Here is a 24,375-nt window from a genome sequence, read left to right on the forward strand (position 1 = left end):
TACAACAGTTCCTTGTATGGCTATCATAAATTTATTTTCTGAGTATGCTCCTTATTATCTAATTGAGAACCATGACTGTGAGGGTATTAATTTCTAATACTTCACTGGAAATTTGTTTATTCTTGCAAACACAAACACCAACTCATTATTCAAAATGTTTATTACGTAATGAGTCACACAATGGGTATTCCTAAACATTAAAGACTTCTAGTATGTCATTAGAATATTACTGGATGGTTACCAAAAGAAAACATAGTACTGTTGTGTGTCAGTGGTTCCCTATGCTGCCTCTCCTTCGGCAACAATGACCGGCAGATCCTTCAGCCCATCCTTGTTGATCAGGCGCACCCGGAACTTGGGAAGGTTCACGATAAACCTCCGCTTCACCTCCGATACACATTTCTTCATGAGGTCATAAGCCTCTGTTTCCGTCATGTCTGAAAAATAAAACGTTACCTTGCAAATAACAAATAAAACGTTTCAAGATGCCATACAGAGTTAGGGCAGAATTAGATAAGGTCAGGTAAATGACTGAGTGTAAAATCTGGTTTGGGAAATGATGCAAGAAGAGTGGTTCTAAGTAAGTATGGGAGAACAGAGGAAGATATAAGGGAGAGAACAGGGAAGGGCAGACAGGTAAAAGATGCGCTCTAGTTATGAAAGGAAGCAGTGCCAGCATGGGGGTAAAATAGGATATAAAAAATAGAGACAAAGGTATGTATTGTAGCAAAGCAATAGTGAACAGGTGTGGTGGAAATTATCTACTTAAGTGGTGTCAATGTGGGATAAAGAAAGTATATAATGAGGATGTGTATGAGAGATTTGATACCCATGTAACAGCAAAAAAGTGCTTTATGGAGTGGTTAAATGGGTGAGGTGTGGTACTCTAAGATGGTATGGACATGATATACGAATGAATGATGATGACTTTTTGAAGAGTTTATGAGACTATGGCCCATATTCTCAATCATGTTGGGGCTTACACACCCACATTCTATAAGACTTGAAGAGATTGTGGCTATTTCCATGGGTAGTATTAGGAGCCCAGTGATAGGTTGACAAGGCATCTGCACCATGAATGTGAAAAAATACTCATGAGAGCCTGTCTAATCTCCTTTGTGGACTTGAGAAGTATTTGTTGTGAGTCAAATGCATCTGAGAGAATGAGCCTATAAGGGCAGTGGTTCCCTAAAGTATACAATAACAGGGACCACTAGTACGATGAATGAATAGAGTGGATGAGCATTAGAGAGAGTTGGCAGGTATGGGATTGAATGTAGAGTGAGGGAGAACCAGTGTGAGAGAAAATGGAGGCTTATGCTGTTCCAATGAAGGAATGGAGAATCAGAGCTCAAGATAGATTACGGAGTATCTTAGGGTAAGAGGGGCTCAGAGTTAGTTTGGTAAAACTGTGGGAACTGACAGAAGAGATAACTTCCACTGAACATCAATAGGTAAAAAACAAGTGTGGATTTGGCAGGCATAGAAGACTCTGATGTGGAGGTAGGGAAAGATATGGTGTAATGTCCAGCCTTCATCTTATTTATATACAACAGGTATTTGGCTTGAGTAATGGAAGTTTCACTGTGCACACATACTTACCAGGTCTGTACTCCCTGTCAGTGATGGACAGAGTGAACATGCCGCCATACCCAAACCCATAGAAATTGACTGGAACTGAGGAACCCAGGAAGTCCATGTAGAACAATTCTGCTTTGCTCGTTTTGGGATCGAATCCTCCCATCAACAGGTTTACTGTGTAGGGTTCCTGAAAATGATAAAGGCACTTATCATTATTATATCTACTTCATTCTATATCTGTAACACCTGTCCACTCACTGAGACTTCCCCAAGTGAGTTGTCATGGCTTAAGTTTCTCCAAATTTCCATGGAACAGCAGGCCCTCTCAGCACACTCAATTCCTCGTCTGCAACCTTTCTATCTCTAATACTCATTCACTCTACATATCTATCTATATCTCTTAGAGATAGTTCTAAGACATACTGGATAACATAGCTATGAATGAAAGAGAAATTACTATGTTACAGGTCTACTGAAGAAAGTATTTCTTAAGAAATTATTTATAGTAACAGAGGTTGTTGACTGCAAGATTGTAAACTATGAGGAAAGGAAGTAAAGGGATTCAGAGCAATTTCTTGAAACCAATTAGGGTTTAATAATATTTCCAGCAGTTTATAAATAATGTTGATTCACTATTTCACCATAAAAAAAACTAATAGTAACCTGCAAAGACAATAATTATTTAATTATTCAAATATGTTTGGTCTTACACTATTTAGTATCCTTATTACATGAAAGATATTACTGATCAGATTGTATAACTATTTTCTACTTACAGGACCAACATGATTGAAGGTTAAAGAGATTAAATTACAAACCTACAACATATCAAACTGATAAGGACACTGACCCTTGAGCGAAGGTGGGTGGCGAGAGTGTGGCGTGTGAAGTGTACGGCAGCAGAGGGAGACAACTCATAGCCATTGCGCATCTTGTATAACTGAATGTTCTTGGCTATGTATTCTGCAAATTGGGTGGTGTCTCCTGCCTCTCCAGCCACTGCCATCACCAAATGGCTTGATAGCTGATGCATCTTGTCATCATCTTACCCAGAAAATAATCATCATTAGTGAAGACAGATTACTGTACCAGCAGAGCCTTTTGTATATGAATCACCTATTGCACAAACTTATGTCAAGTGATGCAAACCCAAACTACTATTCACATAATACTGCAGATGATAACCTCACCTGATTTTTGCACCATGATCCTCTGAAGATGGCTCATGTCTGTTGCCATCAGCACAAAATCATTGAACCTCATACCTGGAAAAATAAATTAACCTGTAAACCAGTAGTTACAAAAATATTTAAGCTCTCCCCTGAAAGATAAAGTGGTAACGAAAGGATTCCACAAATGTTTTACTAATGCTAAAAAAAAGCTGCCAAGTCAAACACCAAGGCTTGTAATTGGGTCCTTCACTGAGCTCTACCTGTCATCTGGTGGCCCTAGTAGACCTACCAAAATAAATATGCATGCGGCGTACCTCCCAATAATTTTTCTTCCTATTTTATTGCTATTATTTAGAAATCACATATTTTTCTCATAGCTACGGTAGAGACACTTGACTTACTGGTAATACTTAAGAAACGGGGAAATGCAAGAAATAGGAAATTTAAATATATTTTTTCCCACATAAGCAATCGTCACATGCTCTATGTTGTTCCTTTGAAGTTCCATATGGTGAATGTAATACTATAAGATGCTTCAGATGAATATATTATGATTTAAATTAGAAATATGAAATAAGTATAAGACTTGCTGCCGGCAGCGTACGATATATTTAGCAGCAGTGTAAACAACCTCTTGTGCTCTGATTGGAGGGACAGAGGAATGCATTGTGTTGAGGCAACGGTGTGCCAGCCGGAGGAATGTTGAGTGGCAAAATTTTCAACATTACCTTCCACAACTACTATAAGATTTTGAGAGCATGAAATCATGCCAAACTTGTTTGACTTCTTTTTTCTTGCATGACGGAAATATTTACCCAAGAGGCTGCACTGATGCATTCCTATTAACCACGTTGTGGAGTTGTAGAATATATTGATGAATGCTCTTATTTTGCGAACAGTGTTCATTACAATGACATGAATAATGTACAGCACTCAGATTTTTTGGTGTAAACATGATAGTGACCATTACAACTGATATTTTGCTAGTTTGGTGCAGAAAAATGTCAAATAAGCATCACTGGACCGCAGCTGGCCGCAGGCTTGGCTCTGACAGAGGCTCCAGCAGGGCCACCAGATGGCAGGTCCAGCTCAGTGAAGGACCCAATTAGAAGCTCTGGTCCCAGGAAGAAAGATGGTGGAGCAGGTCACCCTACTGCACCCACACCTTAACCTGTTGCTCTCTTAGAAGTGAATGATTAGTGACAGATATGGTGGCTATGCATTTCATGACAGGGTGTGGGTTTAACTATTTAACACCACTCTACTTCGTTAATATCTGTAAGTTCATCCGTTTCACAATGGCGGATGAAACTTTATTTGTGGTACGTAAGTTTTGATCGTGTTTTTAATTAATCTGAATAAGAAATCAATAGGTACTTGAATTTTTTCCCCTCCCCATGCTCACTCCACAAAACTAGTCATTTCTGAAAAAAATAGAAAAAAACTCATCAGATAAATACAACAGTTTCATCTTTTTGGCCCAATGTTACCACAACAACAAAAAACTCCAGCGTAAACAAAGTACCACAAATACCACACTGGGTGTGAGGTGTATTTTAACCCAATTTTACCCCATGGAATATGAAGCATCTTTTTACCCCACTGGTCCCTGATTGCTGACTGTACCTCAGTGTTTATTACTGGGGTAAAAAGACGTCCTTTATCAAGTGTGAGGGTGAGTACAATGAAATCCTTAAGAAGTGTCAACTTCCACAAAATTGCAGGTAATTCTGGATAATCACCATGGCACATCGGTTGGTGCCCTTGCATAATTTAAGGCACAAAACTCAACAAAAACATGTTGGCATAGTTTGCTGAAGCCTTTAATAAAGACAGAACACCAGCTCCTTCCTCCCTGGGCCAAGGGATGCACCCGTGCGGCGTGTTCAAAGCTGCGGCGACCAAATATTCCCTACGTGACTTAGGAACAGCTAGAGGCGATAATGGCATGGGCCTACCAATGAGACACTCCAGCTCCATCGTGGCGAGGTACAGCGGCGAGCACTTCGGGCAGGGGAGGAACTTGTCTGCGGTGCGGCGGCGGCGGCTCCGGTGACTTGCAGGAACGTAAACAACCTCACGTTCATACGGCGACCAAATATTTTGTCACAAACCCTTTATATGTGTCAAAAATTGTTAATTATATAGTGTTTTACTTGATTATGTGTTCTAATTCATATATAATCAATAAATCAATATACTGTAAAATATCAATGAAATTCAAGATGTAATATTTTTTTTTGCAAACCTGCCAGAAAAGAGCGCGAACCGAAACATGGCTAATGATGCCCAGGAGGAATAATACATGGTAAGCGGTAAACGGATATGAAGACAGCTATATTTTCTGCAACATATTCTCCAATGAAAAATAAAATCAAAGACAAGATTGTCGTACTCAGAGTCTCATATTTAAAGGTTTCTGAGCCATAAATATTGCCAAAAAACACCAATAATTAACCATTTTAACGATAACTATGTATGAAGGTAGTTGTTCGTGTCGAGGAGGCAGATCTTGGGTGTGAAATAGGCAAACATAGGCGGCAGAGTACGAGAATCTGACAACGTTGGTCGGGTGGTCGAGAGAAACGTTACCAGATTATCGTACTCAGCGCCTCCTATATACCGGTTTCTGACCCATAACAATTGCCAAGAAACAGCAATAACTAACCATTTTAACGATAATTATATATGAAGGCAGTTACTGGGGTCGAGGAGGCAGTTTTGGGGTCGGAAATCGGTAAACATGAGGCTGAGTACGACAATCTGGCAACGTTGGTAGGGAGTGCGCACCGTTGTTGTCCTCTGTCATTCCCGCAGCCAGGGCGGTGCAGCGACCCCTCCAAGGCGTTATTCATCCCCTCACCCCAAGATTGTAAGTCCACACGCGATTTAAACGGTGCCTTAGTAACATTTCATTGTGGTTCTCCGTTGGTGGTAAGAATCCCTCCTTTGAGTGCCTGGAGAAGACCGGGAGCGGCGAAAGTATTACCGGCAGTGTGGCTCCCTCGAAGCTGTCACTGCTCGCCTTCTTCTTTTTCTTCTTTTTCTGTTGACTCCTTTGCTTCCCCTGCCTTTGCCTTTCTGTTTTCTTTTCCTTTGTTATCATCATTTTATCTTACATTCGACTTGGCATTTCTCTTTCCTGCCTGTATGCTTGTTTCCGCTATTGCATTTTTCGCTATACTTCTCTTTTATTGCCGAGTTCTTTTCCCCCCCCAACCGCGTGCAGGGTTTTGAGGCGTGGCAGGTGTCGGTGGAGGGCGCCCTGGGGAATTATTATTAGTCTAGAATTAGTGTTAGTGGAAAGGTCGGGACAGGGAGGGGTCGGGATAGCGGATGCGGCCTTGCAGTTTTTCCCCCGCCCTGCACCGCCCTCCTCAAGGCTGTGTGGGCGGTGAGGTATCGCCGCCTTTGCTGCTCACACGGAAATGAGTCAAGGGTAAAGATTGGCAGTGCTAAGGCGCCGATATCTCGTTTCCTACTTGACCAACTGCTCTCCTGCTGTCATGTATGTATCCTACTAACCCCAAACCTTCCGGAAGTCATGAGTCAAGTGATCAGCTGAGACCGTGGGGATTATCAGGTTCAGGTAGATTGTGGAAGTCTTGCCTTTGAATCAGCACTTCCTGATGTGGTCTTTATATTGTGGTCTTGTGTTCTGGGTCTGCGTCTTCTATCTGATTTAGCTTCACTATATTTATCATTGCGGAACAGTCCATTTCAGAGACACTTTCTATTAATTTCTCTCTTAGACATAATGCATTTTTGACATTGGGATAGTTGGTATCACCAGAAACCAGCCACAAAAGCTCCACCATGAACTAACTGTTGGTAACCTATTGCTACTATAATAGAAATGTACCTCCACAAAATAGTAACCTATCACTGTATTGTCCAACTCCACATTCCCAGACAACCACACGACCTCTGTGTGTCACGAAATACACGAGAAATTAATCCTGACCCGGAGAGGGTTTTACCGACGCCAAGGCTTGAACCCACAACAAGCAATATAGAAAGCCACTTATCTACCCAGTCAGCCAAAGAGGTAACCCCCTCGCTGAGACAGTTTGGGAGACTTTCCGTGCCAGGTGGGTCACTACCGTCATCTGGGGTTAATTTGACTGGTGGTGGAAAGTTGACCAAAACTTTTTTGTTGTTGGTGGGAGCTTTTAATAATTATTTACAGTGTTATTATGAAAAAATTGAAGTGTTAAGTATAAAGCAAAACATTTTCAAAATACATTGAAAAATGAGAAAAAAAAAATATGTCAAAGGTTCAGAGTTCAAATTTTACACATGAGGTTCAAATATATATGATGAGTAAAAGTGCATAAAAAACTGACCAAAAAATACAAATTTTATATCATGCCACATGCCACTACAGAAAATTGTATTTGATAAAATCTATTTTTGAAGACTTTCCAAAATGAAGTATCTTTCATAATTAACATACAGCAGGGATCCAAAGTTTGGGGAAAAAGTTGTCCAAAACCATGGGTCTAAGTTGACCACCTTGAAAAAATGTTCTAAAAGTGTACCTGTATATGTTAAAATCTTCAAATATAGGCTTTAATGCCTGTTTTATATCCATTTCAAGAGATCTGCATGAGATTTGCATGATCTGTGAGTGTTAGCATATTGCATCCTGCCTAAAGCATGCCAGACAAACATATAAAAGGGGCGTGTGGGCGAGAGTATCAAAAATTATAAAATTATAATTTTTTTTTATAAAATAATGTACTATCGGGTAGTAGCTGGGAGTGGTAATCGCAAATTTACTGCGAATCACACAGACATTAGTTTTGTTGACAAACCATCCATAATTAACAAGGTTGAGCAGCCATTTATGAGCCAGAGGGATCAGTTTGTCTTTAAAAACTCTCTGGAGGTATACCATTAAGTGTTGTAGTATGTAAGTACAAGGAATATGGATAGAGAATTACCATATATTTGGTAAAAAAAATTCTAATTAAAGGAAAATACCATTTGTTATGTTTACTCTATTCTCCGACTTACCAAAACCTCTTTCATAAGCAGAAAATGTCAACACCTTGCTTTTCCTAATTCTTCCCGTGACTTCCGGCACCTAGCCAAAAATATTTCCTCTAATTTCACTTCTTCCTCTTTGACGGCAGCACTACCGTCTCATCTATCTCTAAGGCTGAACTCTTTGCTCAAACTTTCTGTAAGAACTCCACCCTGTACGATTCTGGGCATATTCCTCCTACTCATACCCCCTCTGACTCCTTTATGCCTGTTATTAAGATTCTTCCAAATGATGTTTTCTATGCCCTCTCTGGCCTCAACTCTCAGAAGGCTTATGGACCTGATGGGGTGCCTCCTATTGTCCTTAAAAATTGTGCTTCCGTGCTGACACCCTGCCTGGTCAAACTCTTTCGTCTCTGCCTATCAACATCTACCTTTCCTTCCTGCTGGAAGTATGCCTTTGTACAGCCTGTGCCTAAGAAGGGTGACCGTTCCAATCCCTCAAACTACCGCCCTATAGCTTTACTTTCTTGTCTATCTAAAGCTTTTGAATCAATCCTTAACCAGAAGATTCAAAAGCACCTTTCCACTTCTAACCTTCTATCTGATTGCCAGTATGGGTTCCGCAAGGGGCGTTCTACTGGCGATCTTCTTGCTCTCTTAACTGATTCTTGGTCATCCTCTCTTAGCCATTTCGGTGAAACTTTCTCCGTTGCACTAGACATATCGAAAGCCTTCGATAGAGTCTGGCACAAGTCTTTGCTTTCTAAACTGCCCTCTTTCGGATTCTATCCCTCTCTCTGTTCCTTTATCTCCGGTTTCCTTTCCGGCCGTTCTATCTCTGCGGTGGTAGACGGTCACTGTTCTTCCCCTAAACCTATCAACAGTGGTGTTCCACAGGGCTCTGTCCTATCACCCACTCTCTTCCTGTTATTCATCAATGATCTTCTTTCCATAACAAACTGTCATGTCCACTCACACGCCGACGACTCCACTCTGCATTATTCAACTTCTTTCGATAGAAGGCCCTCTCAACAGGAAGTACATGACTCCAGACTGGAGGCTGCAGAACGCTTAACCTCAGACCTTGCTATCATTTCCGATTGGGGCAGAAGAAACCTTGTGTCCTTCAATGCCTCAAAAACTCAATTTCTCCACCTATCAACTCGACACAGTCTTCCAAACACCTATCCCCTATTCTTCGACAACATTCAGCTATCACCATCTTCAACACTAAACATCATCGGTCTATCCTTAACTCAAAATCTCAACTGGAAACTTCACGTAAGAACATAAGAGCGCAGGAGTCTACAAGAGGTCGGTAGGCCTGTACGAGACAGCTCCTTTGACCCTAAGCTCCTGTGTATCTAACCCCACCTAATATCGCTGTCCATGAATTTATCTAGTCTGTTTTTGAATGTGACGATTGTATTGGCACTCACCACATAACTGCTAAGCCTATTCCACTCATCCACCACCCTGTTAGTAAACCAATTTTTGCCTATGTCCCAGTTGAATCTGAATTTATCCAGTTTAAACCCATTACTTCGTGTCCTACCCGGTTCTCTTACCAACAAAACCTTATGAATGTCTCCCTTATTATAGCCCTTCATCCATTTATAAACCTCATCTCTTCTCTCATCTCATCTCATTTATAAACCACATCTCTCTCGCTAAATCAGCTTCCTCGAGGTTGGGCGTTCTGTATCGTCTCCGCCAGTTCTTCTCCCCCGCGCAGTTGCTATCCATATACAGGGACCTTGTCCGCCCTTGTATGGAGTATGCATCTCACGTGTGGGGAGGCTCCACTCACACAGCTCTTCTGGACAGAGTGGAGTCTAAGGCTCTTTGTCTCATCAGCTCTCCTCCTCCTACTGATAGTCTTCTACCTCTTAAATTCCATCGCGATTTTGCCTCTCTTTCTATCTTCTATCGATATCTCCACGCTGACTGCTCTTCTGAACTTGCTAACTGCTTGCCTCCCCCCCCTCCCGCGGCCCTGCTGCACACTACTTTCTACTCATGCTCATCCCTATATTGTCCAAACCCCTTATGCAAGAGTTAACCAGCATCTTCACTCTTTCATCCCTCACGCTGGTAAACTCTGGAACAATCTTCCTTCATCTGTATTTCCTCCTGCCTACAACTTGAATTCTTTCAAGAGAAGGGTGTCAGGACACCTCTCCTGAAATTGACCTCTCTTTCGGCCACCTCTTATGATTCTTTTTTTAGGAGCAGCGAGTAGCGGGCTTTTTTTTTTATTATTGTTTCCTTTTTTTGTGTGCCCTTGAGCTGCCTTCTTTGTTGAAAAAAAAAAAAAAACACAACTCTTCAGTATTTTTTACCACACCATCATCATACAACAACTAGTAGTATGTGAGAGAAAGTGCAACTAAGCTACATAAAGCATCAAAAAATGTATTAGTAAAGAGTTTAATTTCTAATGCTGAAGTGAAGGAATATTAACATTACACTAACATTAATCAGTAGCAGAAGGATGGAGGACTGGAGGGCAGTGTCCAGAGATTGAAGAGACATTTGACAGGCATTCCAAAAGTGAGGAAGTGACGTGCACCCCACATAGTATAGACATCGGACAGGAACGTCAAAACTGAGGGAGATGTACATCCACATGGTATAGTCCAGCTGAGTCGGAGTCGGTAAAAATACCCCCGACTCCGACTGCTTAACGTAATCATTTATCGTATAATGTAGTTGTGAAGTTTTTTTCTTTTACATTATCTAGATGTTGTCTATATAGAGTACACATAATTTGGATGTAAATACATGTAAGATAAAGGACCTCTAAATAAAAAAAATAATAATAAAAATGCAATAGAGGGGGAAGGGCATGGGGGCTGGAGTCGGGGTCGGAAAATTTTAACTCCGACTCCACACCCTTGGTATAGTCGAGCCCTACTTCCCAAAGTGGCTCAGATTGTAGTGGATCAAATTATCTGTCAGGCCCTTCTCACCATCTCTTTAGTCGATCACCTGGTGGTCGCAATAGAGGTTTGAAAGTTGAGTGTATATTTGTGTGTGTGTTCTGTAAAGGAATTATATAACTTTTATCATGCTCGTGGCATCTTAATCCAAGCACTGTTTCATATACTTATCTAAAATTGTCCTTGACAGAAAATAACGATGGCCGTGAACGTATTTTCCACGAGTGCGACGACCGAGAACCTGAGTCGCCATGACATGCTCAACTGGGTCAACGATTGCCTACAGTCAAACTTTGTCAAGGTGGAGGAGTTGTGTACAGGGGCGGCCTACTGTCAGTTCATTGACATGCTCTTCCCAGGTGAGGAAGTGGGATGAGAAAGGTTGAGAAGTATTAAACTCTAGTCATTAGTAGTTATTCTCTATCTGTTAGAGGATCTCTTTTCCACTTCACAATGATCATATGAGAAATAAAAATCTCTTTTATGCACTAGCCGCATAGATGTGTAAAAGACACTAATTATGTACTTTATTGGCAGGCACTGTCATGCTGAAAAAGGTAAAATTCAACACAAACCTTGAGCATGAATACATCAATAACTTCAAGATCTTGCAGTATGCTTTCAAGAGACTGCAAGTTGACAAGGTAAGTTGGCATTGCTCAGTGTGCACCACTTGTGTATAATATTGGAATTATAATGGCTGAACAAGTAACTGATAGGTTCTTTCCTTCCTTATTTCAGATTGTTCCTGTTGATAAGTTGATAAAAGGAAAATTCCAGGACAATTTTGAGTTTCTGCAGGTGAAGTGAATGTCTGCTGCCTACTTTTTTTATGAAATTTTGATAAAATCGGTGAGCTTAGAAATTGTATTAATAGAAAATATTGGAGTACAAATCATCTGTTATTGTGACTACTTGTAATTTATTATTATTATTTATTTTATTTATTTATGTTTTCAAACAGTGGTTCAAGAAATTCTTTGATGCCAACTATGGAGGGCAAGAATACGATGCCCTCGGAGCACGACTAGGGGAGTCAATGGGAGGCAAGGGAGGAGGCATGCGAAAACCAGCCCCTCCCACCAGCATGCGGCCTGCAATGAGCCGCCCTGCTCCAGCTGTGGGTGAGTGCTGATGGCCATGGGGTCTCCCAGCCACTAAATTCCTCCACATCCTACCTATTCATGCTCCTCTTTTCATCTCTGGCTTTCACTGCTAAGTTTTATAGTTTCCTATTTTCCTATCCTTTCCACTATATCCTTTGACCACCCATGTCTGCCTCTCTTACTCTAGTGATTTATATTCTCTGCAAATTTAGCTAAGTTAAAAAAAAAAATTTTTTGGCTTATAATTGTTTTTAGAATAAGTTTTGAATGAAAGTGAATCTCTCCATGGCAGGCGCTCGGCAGACCCCCACCCGCATTGCCTCCCGGCCTGTTGTTAACAACCGGTCACCTGCCGGTAGCAATGCACAGGTTGAAGAGCTCTCTAATCAGGTATGTCTTTAGTGTAGGAACCAAGTGTACATATCTCTGCTCTATATTGCCTTAAGTAGCAGGGCAAGGGAGAATGTAAGATTTATATACAGTGACTGTTTGTTATCATAAAAACCTTTTGTGTATAAAGCTTCACTGCACTCAGAAAACACTCATCTTTCCAGCTCATGGACTTGAGACTCACAGTAACTGGATTAGAAAAGGAGAGAGATTTTTACTTCGGCAAGCTAAGAGAAATTGAAGTTTTGTGTCAGGATGAGGGTGAGAATGACGACTTTGTAGCAAAAGCAAAGGTGTTGGACATCTTGTATGCCACAGAGGTAAGTCCTTATTTGTTAGTCCACAGCATCCTGCTGTTTGATGGTTTCCTGTGCCATGTACATCCTGACAAGGATGTGGCATACTAAAGCATCAAGTAACAAAATTTAGAAAGAGAGAGATTGATTGATTAATTGATTGAGTGATTGATTGATTTGAGTCATTTATAGTTTCAAAATAAATCAACACCTTGGGAGATTTTGTATGACTGTTAACATTTTAAATCATAGAAAAGGTGAAAGACTGATAGACATTGATAAATATAAATAAACTTCTTGAAGGCAGTTGAGTCAAAATTCAAAGTGTCATATTGATAGATGATGAAAAGGGCACTGGTGAATAAACACATTAGATGAAATAGGTAAAGACAGACAGTGATGTACGAGAAGGTTTGGCAGTTTAAATCTCTTCTAAGCTTAATCTTATCAGCAGATTTAGAAATGCTGATAACAAGCAAGTAATTTTAAAGTTATGAGATAAACCATACATAAAGCTCATTATTAGATTATTAAATTAAATTAAACAATGCCCTTTTCCATGAATTCCCATTTGCTTCTTTTTATTCAACATGATAGAATAAATGGAGAAAGTGCCAATCCTCTATTTTCAGCTACATCATGTGAAATAATGAGTCAGCACAATGTTTCCCTGCCAATAAGCATTTCATGTTCCCCACGTTGGAAAGAGGCATTTCATAGTTTGTCATAAGCCAAATTAACTGATTTGATGAGTTGAATTATTAGTCATCAGTCCTATACAGTTTTTGAAGGGGATTTCACTTTGGAAGATGATTCTTGACCATGCAGCACACACCAGCTCTACAAATAGGCTCCTCTACACACATCTTTGGCTTGGTGAGGCTTGTACTTATGCAGCCTAGAAGTTTGGGAATTGCTCTTTACTCTGTTTAGTTTTCCGTTAAAGTTTTGGAATGCTTTTAGTTAATAGAGGTTACAGTCTGCTGCAAATTAGAATTTTTATTATGTCTTTAGTAACTAAGAATAACCCTACTTCACACAACATAGTCAATTTCTGCATTTGCACAATTCTTAGCCATTCTCTCGTACCTTAAAAAGGGAGCTCCATTAAAAGGAAATTTACTACCAGCTGCAGCTTGTACCTGTCATTAACATTGCTGCCATTCACCCACACCTGGACAGTGGAACAATCATCCTTGCACTATTATTATTATTATTATTATTATTTATTTACTATTACTTTACTTATTTAGTTAGTTTTTCAGATAGGAAGGTGATCATTGGTCACACCTTTCATTGTCCTGTAGGCTCACTAGCATTTATTTCCAGCATAAGTTGTTATTTCAAATTTAATTTCATTTGCTACAGGCCTTGTAAGTTTAGTGATGATCATAGCATTGCCACGGAAGGTGAATGAGGCGTACTAACCAGTAAGAGGTCAAGATTCTGACAGTGGATTCATCATTGAAAAAAGTGCAGAATTGATGCTTTTTCTTGCACACTTCTTTGACTCCCTGATTAACTTTGTTCCAGTCTTTGTGTACATAAACATTGTCATAATTATGAAGATTGTCATTGTCTTAAATTTCAAATTGATTACATACATCTTGGTTTATTATTGTGCAAATGCAGCATTTTTCTTTCATTCAGCCACATGAGCCTTCCTCTTTATCTATTAAGGTCGAGGCAGTTTTAGTTTAGGAAGTATTAGGCAAGAACGTAAGTTACATTGTAGAGTGTGACATTTGCCAGTGCAGTAGAAGAATTGATGCTGACTTGTTACGGTACTGTAAACTTTATATTTTCATTAGAATTACTTTATTAATTTTTGGACTAGGCTTTCATAGACCCAATCTTAATGAAATGTGACTTGAGTGTTTATGTAAAGACCAAGTGCTTAGAATGTTTACTGACCTTAGACAGCAAAGTGTTTACCCCTCAAGAAGGGCAGAGGGTGTAGGAGCAGGGATGTTCCCTCCACAGTGAAAGAATCACAATGAATGTCCCAAAAATTCTTCCCTCAGGATAGTTCTGCTGAGAATCCAGACGCCTTTACTGAGAACCTTCCAGACCGATCACAGGCATGTTAAACTTGCATTTGCAGAATATATTGGATGGTCTTGCCAGTCATCTACAAATATGTTTTTCATATCATGCATATTCCTGTCCAGAACTTTACCACATGCTTTCAAGTTTTGCTGTAATTAATAACCAATGAAATCCGTGCTCCTAACTGCTTCCTAATTGCCTTCTAAAGGGATTCTGACTTTTCCTTCCATTTCATTTTAAACATAGAGTAGACTTAATTAGTATTAATATTGCAATTTTCTTGTGGTATGGAGGCTATCAGCCTATGCTCCCCTTTAAACTGCCTTCTCATTTTTCCCATAGTGTGTTAAAGTTAATTGTTACCTATTTAATATCTTTGCCTTTTGTGATTTTGCTTAACAAATTACTTACTAGCCAAAGGAGATTGTGGTTACTACTCATTTCAAGACACCAGAAAATAATATAATGTAAGACTACTTCGGTAACTGTGTTTTATCTAACACTACTTCAAAAAGTATTATACAGATTCTCTCTCTCTCTCTCTCTCTCTCTCTCTCTCTCTCTCTCTCTCTCTCTCTCTCTCTCTCTCTCTCTCTCTCTCTCTCTCTCTCTCTCTCTCTCTCTCTCTCTCTCTCTCTCTCACACACACACACACACACACACACACACACACACACACACACACACAGAATGTCTTATTATTTAAACCCTCTCAAAATGGATATGGATCATTATTAATATTTAAATTCTTAATTATTCCACTGTAAATAACCCACTCACTAAAGATCTTTACCCTCTGATTTAGGCATAAGTTAATTGAAAACTGGTACCTCATGTAGTAGTAACAAGGATTTCATCTAGTGCATTTTGAAACTTCTTTATATTAACATAGAAGATATTATGTATTGGAATGTCTCTGTACCTCCTGTCAGAGTTGTATATGACATGAAAATATGGTGGTGGTTTACTATGTAGAAATGTTATCTACTCTCTCTCCACTTCTACCTTCTTTTTCCTGTTATTTAGTGCACCACATACATCATCATCTCCCCAATACTGCATTGTTGCATTATTCATCAGAGAACTGTCAAGAATACCAGTAAAGATTGTATAAATTTTCCTTATCAGTACATGTAGCCTACACTGGGAGGGATGTTTGGGTGGGTTACATGAAATTTTGGACAAAACATGGCATGTCTTAAGACTGATTTCATACAAGGCCTGAATACCTGGCTGAAGACAAACTGTGAGGAGTATGTTATCTTCTCTGCAGCATCACTCTTGGATGTATGTTATTTTGAGACATTGTGGGAGAGATGGAAGGGAGGTGGTCTGTTGTGATAACCTTTTTTGGGAACAATACTTGTGTGGGGGAGATGTAGTACACTGCAGTGGAAGACATGACTAGGAAAGTGAAAAATATTAACAATGTGTCAAAAATTTACTTTGGCAAATACTAGTAGCTATTGAGGGTCACTATGTTAAGTACAGTCTGTCCTTCAACAAGGAGAATTCTCATTGTAGATACTCAGGAAGTAATCTCTCCTCATGATAGCCCTGCCTATCGTTAGCCTTAAAGCTGCTTCACCCTGCTTGACTGCTTCCATTATTTGAGTCTGCAGCAGACCAGCAACACTCGCAACATGTGAAGTATGAATGTGTATGGAGACTAAGCTGAGTTACAACAATTGTTTTAGAAGTATGTGCAGTTTACAGTATCTAAAGAAACTGATAATTAGGAAAAAGTTGACCTTTGACTTTTACACTACATAGACTTTGTGTTTATCATGGTGATAATTTTTTTTTGCCTATTTCTTCTGTATACAATTATCATTATACAAGTGTGCACACACACACACACACAGTCAAGAAGCATTTTCCTCAAAGTGAATTTCCTTTTAAAGAAGCTGATCTGTGAAAGATACTAACAACCTTCTAACTGCTTTAAGTAATTTTAGTAGAATATGACAAGTATATAGATTTCTTGCTGTGTCACCATTTGTGTGAATGTAGGTTGAAATTAACCTCAGATTAAGGTTTCTGTAAAGCCAAACTTGTGAGGGTGGCACCTGCTGCAGGGGTCAGTAAGTAGAGTGATTTGCACCAGTGTGTGATCATGCAGGTCTCCAGCACGGGTAGTAGTAAAATGCCTTTTGAGTGCCACTTTCTCATGCTATGGTTAAGTTTACTTCTATTGTTTTGCAGGATGGCTTTGCTGCCCCTGAGGACGCGGAGGATGTGCCCCCGCCCCCTGAGGAAGAGGAGGAGTATTAGGCACAGCCTCCACTGCACCCTCACAAACACACACTCCTGCTGGTGGTCCTTCACGCTTGGCTCTGATAATATCAGGTGTAACGCTCTTTGGGGACAGAGGTAACCTTGTTACAGGGTGATTTATACAGTTATTCTCAAGTTCACAATCATGCTATTCATTTGTATTATACTTTATTATAAAGTAATAGTGCTTTAAATAATGCATCAAGATAAGAGGCTGAGGAAATGCACTTCTATTGACAATAAGTAAACAGTTATGAAGTTTTATTTCAGGAAAAAATTGTACAACATATAACTGTGTTCCTAACCATGTTGATACCATGGAGGAAGCCGTAATATAAAAACATGCTGGACATAATATGTATTTTTCTTGATAGTGGCATATCAAATGCAGTGGAAGTGATAATGTTTGGAGTATGTAAAGGTCTTAACGAAATTATATTTGGTAACTGATTCATGTAAGGTGAAGTCCATGTATAAAGTGTTGTACAACTATCTCCAGCTTCAGGTGTGAATGCTTTATCTGTATGGCTGATTGAATGTTAAGTGCATAGCCTGTATTAGTCACTCACCACTCCCTGAAGCATTCCCTTTGCCTGCATGTGGTTCTGTCACAATGCTCTTAATCCATTTATGCTTTAATAGGACACTCTTGTTACAGAACCCACCTTAATAATGATGAAGAGGATGATCTTGTGCAGGATAATGTAGGTTCGATTTTAATGTTGTATACTATATCTAACTTTTTTGTTCATTATGAGTATTTTTTCTCGGTACTTTTTCACTGAATGTGAAGAAAGTTTTACCATGATTATTGATGATTTCTATATCACTTGCTTGTTATACTACCCTCTGAAAGTCAAAGAATCTTGCAATATAATATAACCTCTGAATATATTTTAAAGCCTTTTTTTTATTAACACATTGGTGAAAAATGTACATAAAAAGTGTACTTTCAGTGAGCAATTTTCACTGCCAAAGAGGGAAAGGCCGGATATTATGATCAGGTTGGTTTATGGTTCTCTAACAGCCTCGAGTTTGTGGGTGGCTGGGTTCTAATCTAGTCCTGGAGGCATGAGGCTTGCAGTGATGTGAACCCATCAGTTGTTTCACGATGCAATCGGTCACACATTATCATACTATTAAGGGGATGGAAGTGTGCTCTTGTTCTCCATTAGTGATGAAATAAAAGAAGGTTCAGTCTTTATTAGGGCAGTAATTTCTCAGGAGAAAAGGATTATGTAATGCATTGTGGGACGTCTCTTGACCCAAGTTAGTGATGATGGAATACCATGAGAAATGAATAAGTTCACCTTATTTACTCAACACATCACAAAGACCAAATTTAAAATGGCAAAAACTGTGAACAGGTAAGCTGTTATATGCAGTATTGGAGAGTAACTGCTAAGGGCACAGAACAGGGGACCCATTGCCCACCAGAAGTAAAGTTATTCTCAAATGAAACTCAACCCTTACTCCTTATTTGCATACTCAATCAATAGAGGGATTGTTTTGAACCTCAGGAGCAAATCTATACATTATAAGATAATGAGGTGTGAGCTGGAATCTGGGATATTTTGCCTTAAATTACCACAGTCCCAGTGTTGTGGCAGTTGGTTTGGTTTTCTCCTGACACCAGTTTTAGAATAGAAAATGTCATGAGTCCTGTAGATATAGATCACATTACTGTGTATATTTTTTCTAATGACTGGATTTCTTATTGTACATTTCTTCAATGTTGCGTAACAAGGTGTTGGTTTAGCTGTCTGTACTATACGCACTTTCATCCACTATGCATTCCAGAGCTCATTGCCCATGACATGACAGACAGATTTCCTGCAACTTTGCCTCATGACTTCAAAAAATCAGAAGTGGTAATGATGGTATGTAATAGGCTTTAACAAATTAACAATGAGCAGACAGGCTTGTGGCTGCATAGGTCTCAGTTCTTACCAATTAATTTTTTACCCTTATGAAATTAAATTGAAAATATTATATTGTTTCTAAGATATTTTTACCAAGCTTGATATTACTAGCTGTTTCTCATCTTGAGTCTCATGCATGTGAGAAACTGCTGAAGTTGTGGCAGGACTCTTGGCTTCTCTGTGTGTGCAGCATTAGGCCTCAACTGTTGCTGTTTATGGTTTGACAAAATATGTGGTATTGCATTATAAGTTAGGAAGCCAGGTATCAAAATGTTGTTGCTGCAGTAAACTGTCAGATTAAAGTATATTATTTTCATGTACTTATTTATGTTTGATATTGATAAGTTAATGGAACATCAAAGTATCTCTACTTAAACATCAATATTTGTTTACTTTTAATAAGGTACATTAGTGTTTCATACTGTATTTAAAATATTATAAAGATAAGCATATTGCTGTCTTATCTATCTATAGCTTTAAATCTATTTCCTAGACAGTATTTGACTCCTCAGAACTCCGGTGGTCGATATTGTGTTCTAGTATGTGTTACTAGTTTGTTTGCGACCAGATCTAATACCCATTGTTATGCAGAGATGGAAACAGTCTATGTGACACCTCACTGGTTCAATTTCCTGTGCAGTATAAGCAGTTCATAAGAGAAGTTGATTTATAACAATAAAACTGAAAAGTTTGTTTTATATTACTTAACATAAAGGGACTGTGAGAGAAGAGCAAGGAGGTCACTAGGGATAGGATTTAATGTAGAAAATTAATGATGATCAATGAATATATTAGGAAAAATAAATGGGTGGCCAAGAGGAAGTTGATTTAGAGAAAGAATAGTCAAGATTCATTACAGGAAGAGGATTAATGGATGGAATATTCTGTCTACTTCAAATGATAGAAAAGTATAGAGAGGAACAAGTCACTACATACTGTATTCATAGACCGTGACACTCAACACTGAGCCTTGCAGGACAGGTCACAATAAATAATATTGCCATGTGGGAGATAGTTTCCCTCATCATCATCTTGGGTTGGACCTCTAATGAACCTGAGGTGAAGGTTTGTGTCAATCTTTGTAGCTTTTCTTTCACTGATTTCCACAGTCCTTGGTATGCAGGAAATTTGATCACTTTGTAACCCTTCCTCAGCCTGTTGCTACAGCCAAAGGCACAACAGCAAACTTCAATTGAATGATTTATTGAAGAGCAGCCCTGTCCACTACCAGGTGTTTTCCCATGAGTTGGTCCTGGAGCTCTTCTCATGACATCAGCAATGCAGAGAATGTCAAGAAATTTAACGTCAAAAGTGATTGCTTTTTACTGTAGCGGTACTGAAATGATATATGATTAACCCTCAGTCTGTATTGCTCTCTTATAATAATCAAAATCAAACTGAATGCCCCTTTGATTTTTTGTTACTTTATTCGCATTTACCCCGGCCTTATTATTCTAATTATCTATATTCCACTGTTTCATTTATCCTTGATTCCCTAAATCTGAGGTGTGTCAGGGTTACAGACTTTGTAACTTATGATGAAAGTAATAACCTTTCATGGTGATAATAGTTTTAAATCTAGCTTAATTCCTAGATCTGTTTGATTAGATCTGCAAGTATTTCCTTGATGTATGGCAGTACATTATACATTACATTCATTGATTATATGCTGTTTTATTTGCAAAGAAAAGTTAAATCTAAGGGAAATATGTTTGTTGGGTGCTGTTCAGGGGCGGAACTCCTCGGATCAGATTCTTCAACATTTTGGCGCCCAAGGACACGTATTTGACAAGGCTTTTGTAAGAGTTTTGGGCATTTCTAAGGGTAGTCTTCTGACCCTGGTGGCAATTTGGCCCTTCGTCCATACCAAGAGCCTAAAAAAACACTCATTAGAACCCCATCATATCCCTTTTCGGCCTTTGGAAATAGTTGTACGAGGCGAAAGCATCCTGAGAACATCGACCCTCATTATTTGATTTCCGTGTTGCCCTCAGTACGTGATGCTAACCTCTACAGACTCTTCGCCCTACACAGACACTGAAATTAACCTACATCTTCCTTCATTACCTTACGACTCGGGATGAACAACTATATTGGCTGGCTTGGTAGCTTTTATTTATGTAATGGTATGTGGTAGATGACTTTTATACATTTTTGAATACATACATTGATACAGTTGCCTATGTTGTTCGTAGTGTTCAGGTTTAATCGGCTTTTTTTCTACAATCTTCCTTTTCTACCATACTTGATTATGTTACAAGAATAGCATACCCTCCGATCGAGTGACGACTGACTTGTATTATTATAGACCTAGGGCCGGATTCACCAAGCCACTACAAGACCGGTCGTTGGTATAAGTCTTTAAGTAAATCTGTCCTCTACGAATGATCTTTTTGTTTAGGCTGCTCCGATGACGGTGAATGAAGTACTGGCCTGGTCGACACATCTTTCATTGCCATTGGAGTCGCCTTAAGATCAATAGCGTTCCTTGATAATGGAGTTACCAGAAGACTTAAGAACAACAGGTCTCGTAAGAGGTTTGATGAATCCGGCCTCTGTCCTGTTCCTGTACTCCAACTTGCCCTCCCTCACGGCGACTGTCCTCGAGTCTCCACGGGCCGCCAGGGAAACGTGGGCGCCATAATAAAACTTTAGTGAAGAGCCATGACTGTTCATAGCAACGTTGCCAGATTATCGTACTCAGAGCATCGTATTTACCGATTTTTGACACAACTATTGCAAAACAGCAGCAATAATTTACCATTTCAGCGATAACTATAAATGAATCCAGTTATCGGGGTGGAGAAGACAGTTTTTGGGTAGGAAATCGGGAAATGTAGGAGGCTGAGTACGACAATCTGGCACCGTTGGTTCATAGTTGCGCAACGTCATGAACGTACTCAGATAACCGATTCGCTTTTCTAACACGGTGAAGGTAAGACAAATGCATTATCAATCAACAACATAAACATTTTCATATACAAACAATCGGGTAAAGCTTGCAAAATAGCCCGTAAAGTAAACATTCCCTGGCAAGAGTATGAAGAACGACCGGCGTGATGGGGACAGTCAGACGTGAGTGCTTCGCTATTTACCGCTTTATTTTACGTTTTCCGGCTCAGAGACTCTTACTCTGACTCTGGCAAGGCGGGAATAGGCTTGTGAATCTCGTGTGAGTGTGCGTATTGTGTGTGGGCGACGGGAACATCAAGATTTCAAGAAGACTAGCTCGTTTGGGTGACTGGTGAGTGTTGGTTTTGATTAACGCTTGCTTTTCGCCTCATCACCTTCCCTCCTTCCACTGGCTCTCCACATCTTAATCCCACTAATGTTGCATATCTTTCTATCTTCTATCAATATTTTCATGCTGACTGCTCTTCTGAAATGCTGATACATGCCTCCATCCTTACCGTGTCCCCGCTGCCCCTCCACTGAGCTGTTCAAATTCCCTATGCAAGAGTTAGCCATTATCAGTCTTTCATTCCTTTTCTTTCGTTCTTTTGTTAGTATTTCCACCCTCTTATGACTTTACCACTTGCTTGGGGAGTATGAATTAAGACACCTCCGTAAACTGTTTCTGATTTTTCTATTTGGATCTGTCATTTTTTCCATTCTTGGGAAGCAACTTTTTTTCTGTTCGCATTTTTTTTACTGCCTCGTCGAGTATTGAAGAAAAAAAATAACGGATGTGAAGGAAGGTACTGGCTATTTTAACCCCGAGGCAGTTTTCTTAGGGCTTTAAGGTTGGTATTATGACACACTCGCTTCTCACATCAGCCATTTATAAAGGTCAAAGAGGGGGTCAGTCGGGTTCCAATGGGTGTTTCTTCAGGTTCATGGTACAGAAGTAGACTCACACAACCACCAGGGTCACTAAACTACCCCTGGAAATGCTCACAACTCCTACGAAAGCCTTGTCAAATGTGTGTTCTTGGGCGGCGATATGTCTTGCAATGCGACTCTTTAAGTGTTCAAGTTGTGTCCGTACTTAGGAATAAAAGAAGGAGGAATACACAATGCTAGATGATACATATAGGTGTTTGTGTTTGTACTAAGGAATAAAAGGAGGAGGAATACACAATGCTAGATGATACATATAGGTGTTTGTGTTTGTACTAAGGAATAAAAGGAGGAATACACAATGCTAGATGATACATATAGGTGTTTGTGTTTGTACTAAGGAATAAAAGGAGGAGGAATACACAATGCTAGATGATACATATAGGTGTTTGTGTTTGTACTAAGGAATAAAAGGAGGAGGAATACACAATGCTAGATGATACATATAGGTGTTTGTGTTTGTACTGGTGTGTGGTAGGGGGGGTGGTGTAACAGTACTAAGGAATAAAAGAAGGAGGAATACACAATGCTAGATGATACATATAGGTGTTTGTGTTTGTACTAAGGAATAAAAGTAGGAAGAATACACAATGCTTGATAATACATATAGGTGTTTGTGTTTGTACTAAGGAATAAAAGGAGGAGGAATACACAATGCTAGATGATACATATAGGTGTTTGTGTTTGTACTAAGGAATAAAAGTAGGAAGAATACACAATGCTAGATGATACATATAGGTGTTTGTGTTTGTACTAAGGAATAAAAGGAGGAGGAATACACAATGCTAGATGATACATATAGGTGTTTGTGTTTGTACTAAGGAATAAAAGGAGGAGGAATACACAATGCTAGATGATACATATAGGTGTTTGTGTTTGTACTAAGGAATAAAAGGAGGAATACACAATGCTAGATGATACATATAGGTGTTTGTGTTTGTACTAAGGAATAAAAGGAGGAGGAATACACAATGCTAGATGATACATATAGGTGTTTGTGTTTGTACTAAGGAATAAAAGGAGGAGGAATACACAATGCTAGATGATACATATAGGTGTTTGTGTTTGTACTAAGGAATAAAAGAAGGAGGAATACACAATGCTAGATGATACATATAGGTGTTTGTGTTTGTACTAAGGAATAAAAGTAGGAAGAATACACAATGCTTGATAATACATATAGGTGTTTGTGTTTGTACTAAGGAATAAAAGTAGGAGGAATACACAATGCTTGATAATACATATAGGTGTTTGTGTTTGTACTAAGGAATAAAAGGAGGAGGAATACACAATGCTAGATGATACATATAGGTGTTTGTGTTTGTACTAAGGAATAAAAGGAGGAGGAATACACAATGCTTGATAATACATATAGGTGTTTGTGTTTGTACTAAGGAATAAAAGGAGGAGGAATACACAATGCTAGATGATACATATAGGTGTTTGTGTTTGTACTAAGGAATAAAAGTAGGAAGAATACACAATGCTTGATAATACATATAGGTGTTTGTGTTTGTACTAAGGAATAAAAGGAGGAGGAATACACAATGCTAGATGATACATATAGGTGTTTGTGTTTATACTAAGGAATAAAAGGAGGAGGAATACACAATGCTTGATAATACTTATAGGTGTTTGTGTTTGTACCAAGGAATAAAAGTAATAGGAATACACAATGCTAAATAATACATATATGACGTGAATAACTTGTTAGTGTGTGGCTTGTTAGGTGCGTGGTGTAACTCAGCGTGCCAGGACGAGGTGTGACGCTAGCCCAGCTGTCTGAGCCGTCACACCACTTGTTGAAG

The 24,375-nt window shown here is 39.2% G+C and overlaps 2 protein-coding genes and 1 long non-coding RNA gene across 7 annotated transcripts; 2 read left to right on the plus strand and 1 right to left on the minus strand.

Annotated features, from left to right (window-relative positions):
- Positions 1–100: 100 nt before the first annotated feature.
- LOC127004110 (proteasome subunit beta type-2-like) lies at positions 101–4,856 on the minus strand. The gene is made up of 5 exons (XM_050871479.1): positions 4,712–4,856; positions 2,772–2,846; positions 2,432–2,625; positions 1,603–1,768; positions 101–437 (listed from the first exon to the last, which is right to left on the minus strand). The coding sequence occupies exons 1-5, from the start codon at positions 4,731–4,733 to the stop codon at positions 280–282; spliced, it is 615 nt and encodes a 204-aa protein (XP_050727436.1). The 5' UTR covers positions 4,734–4,856; the 3' UTR covers positions 101–279.
- Positions 4,857–5,491: 635 nt separating this feature from the next.
- LOC127004112 (microtubule-associated protein RP/EB family member 1-like) lies at positions 5,492–19,418 on the plus strand. Of its 4 annotated transcripts, none has more exons than XM_050871483.1 (9): positions 5,492–5,625; positions 10,878–11,046; positions 11,225–11,331; positions 11,429–11,488; positions 11,652–11,811; positions 12,086–12,183; positions 12,348–12,503; positions 14,504–14,560; positions 16,734–19,418. In XM_050871483.1, the coding sequence occupies exons 2-9, from the start codon at positions 10,887–10,889 to the stop codon at positions 16,800–16,802; spliced, it is 867 nt and encodes a 288-aa protein (XP_050727440.1). In that variant the 5' UTR covers positions 5,492–5,625; positions 10,878–10,886; the 3' UTR covers positions 16,803–19,418. The 4 variants fall into 4 exon arrangements, with proteins under 4 accessions (XP_050727440.1, XP_050727442.1, XP_050727443.1 ...); XM_050871484.1 differs by lacking the exon at positions 5,492–5,625 and adding an exon at positions 6,099–6,261; XM_050871485.1 differs by lacking the exon at positions 14,504–14,560.
- Positions 19,419–22,859: 3,441 nt separating this feature from the next.
- On the plus strand, positions 22,860–24,180 carry LOC127004113 (uncharacterized). 2 transcript variants are annotated; one of them, XR_007757630.1, is made up of 3 exons: positions 22,860–23,016; positions 23,178–23,433; positions 23,495–24,180. It is a non-coding gene; the product is annotated as an uncharacterized LOC127004113 (long non-coding RNA). The 2 variants fall into 2 exon arrangements; XR_007757631.1 differs by lacking the exon at positions 22,860–23,016 and having other exon boundaries at positions 23,077–23,241; positions 23,306–23,433.
- The last annotated feature ends 195 nt before the right edge of the window (positions 24,181–24,375 follow it).

This window comes from Eriocheir sinensis, chromosome 27 (genome assembly GCF_024679095.1).
Source record: "Eriocheir sinensis breed Jianghai 21 chromosome 27, ASM2467909v1, whole genome shotgun sequence".
NCBI lineage: Eukaryota > Metazoa > Arthropoda > Malacostraca > Decapoda > Varunidae > Eriocheir > Eriocheir sinensis.

Coding starts and splice junctions, on each gene's coding strand:
- LOC127004110 (XM_050871479.1), bottom strand. CDS start 4,733: ATGGAGCTGGAGTGTCTCATTG. Junction 2,847..4,711: donor GGAGCTGGAGTGTCTCATTG/GTAGGCCCATGC, acceptor TTATTTTTCCAG/GTATGAGGTTCAATGATTTT. Junction 438..1,602: donor TGACAGGGAGTACAGACCTG/GTAAGTATGTGT, acceptor TTTATTTTTCAG/ACATGACGGAAACAGAGGCT.
- LOC127004112 (XM_050871483.1), top strand. CDS start 10,887: ATGGCCGTGAACGTATTTTCCACGAGTGCGACGACCGAGAACCTGAGT. Junction 11,489..11,651: donor ACAATTTTGAGTTTCTGCAG/GTGAAGTGAATG, acceptor GTTTTCAAACAG/TGGTTCAAGAAATTCTTTGA. Junction 12,184..12,347: donor TTGAAGAGCTCTCTAATCAG/GTATGTCTTTAG, acceptor TCATCTTTCCAG/CTCATGGACTTGAGACTCAC.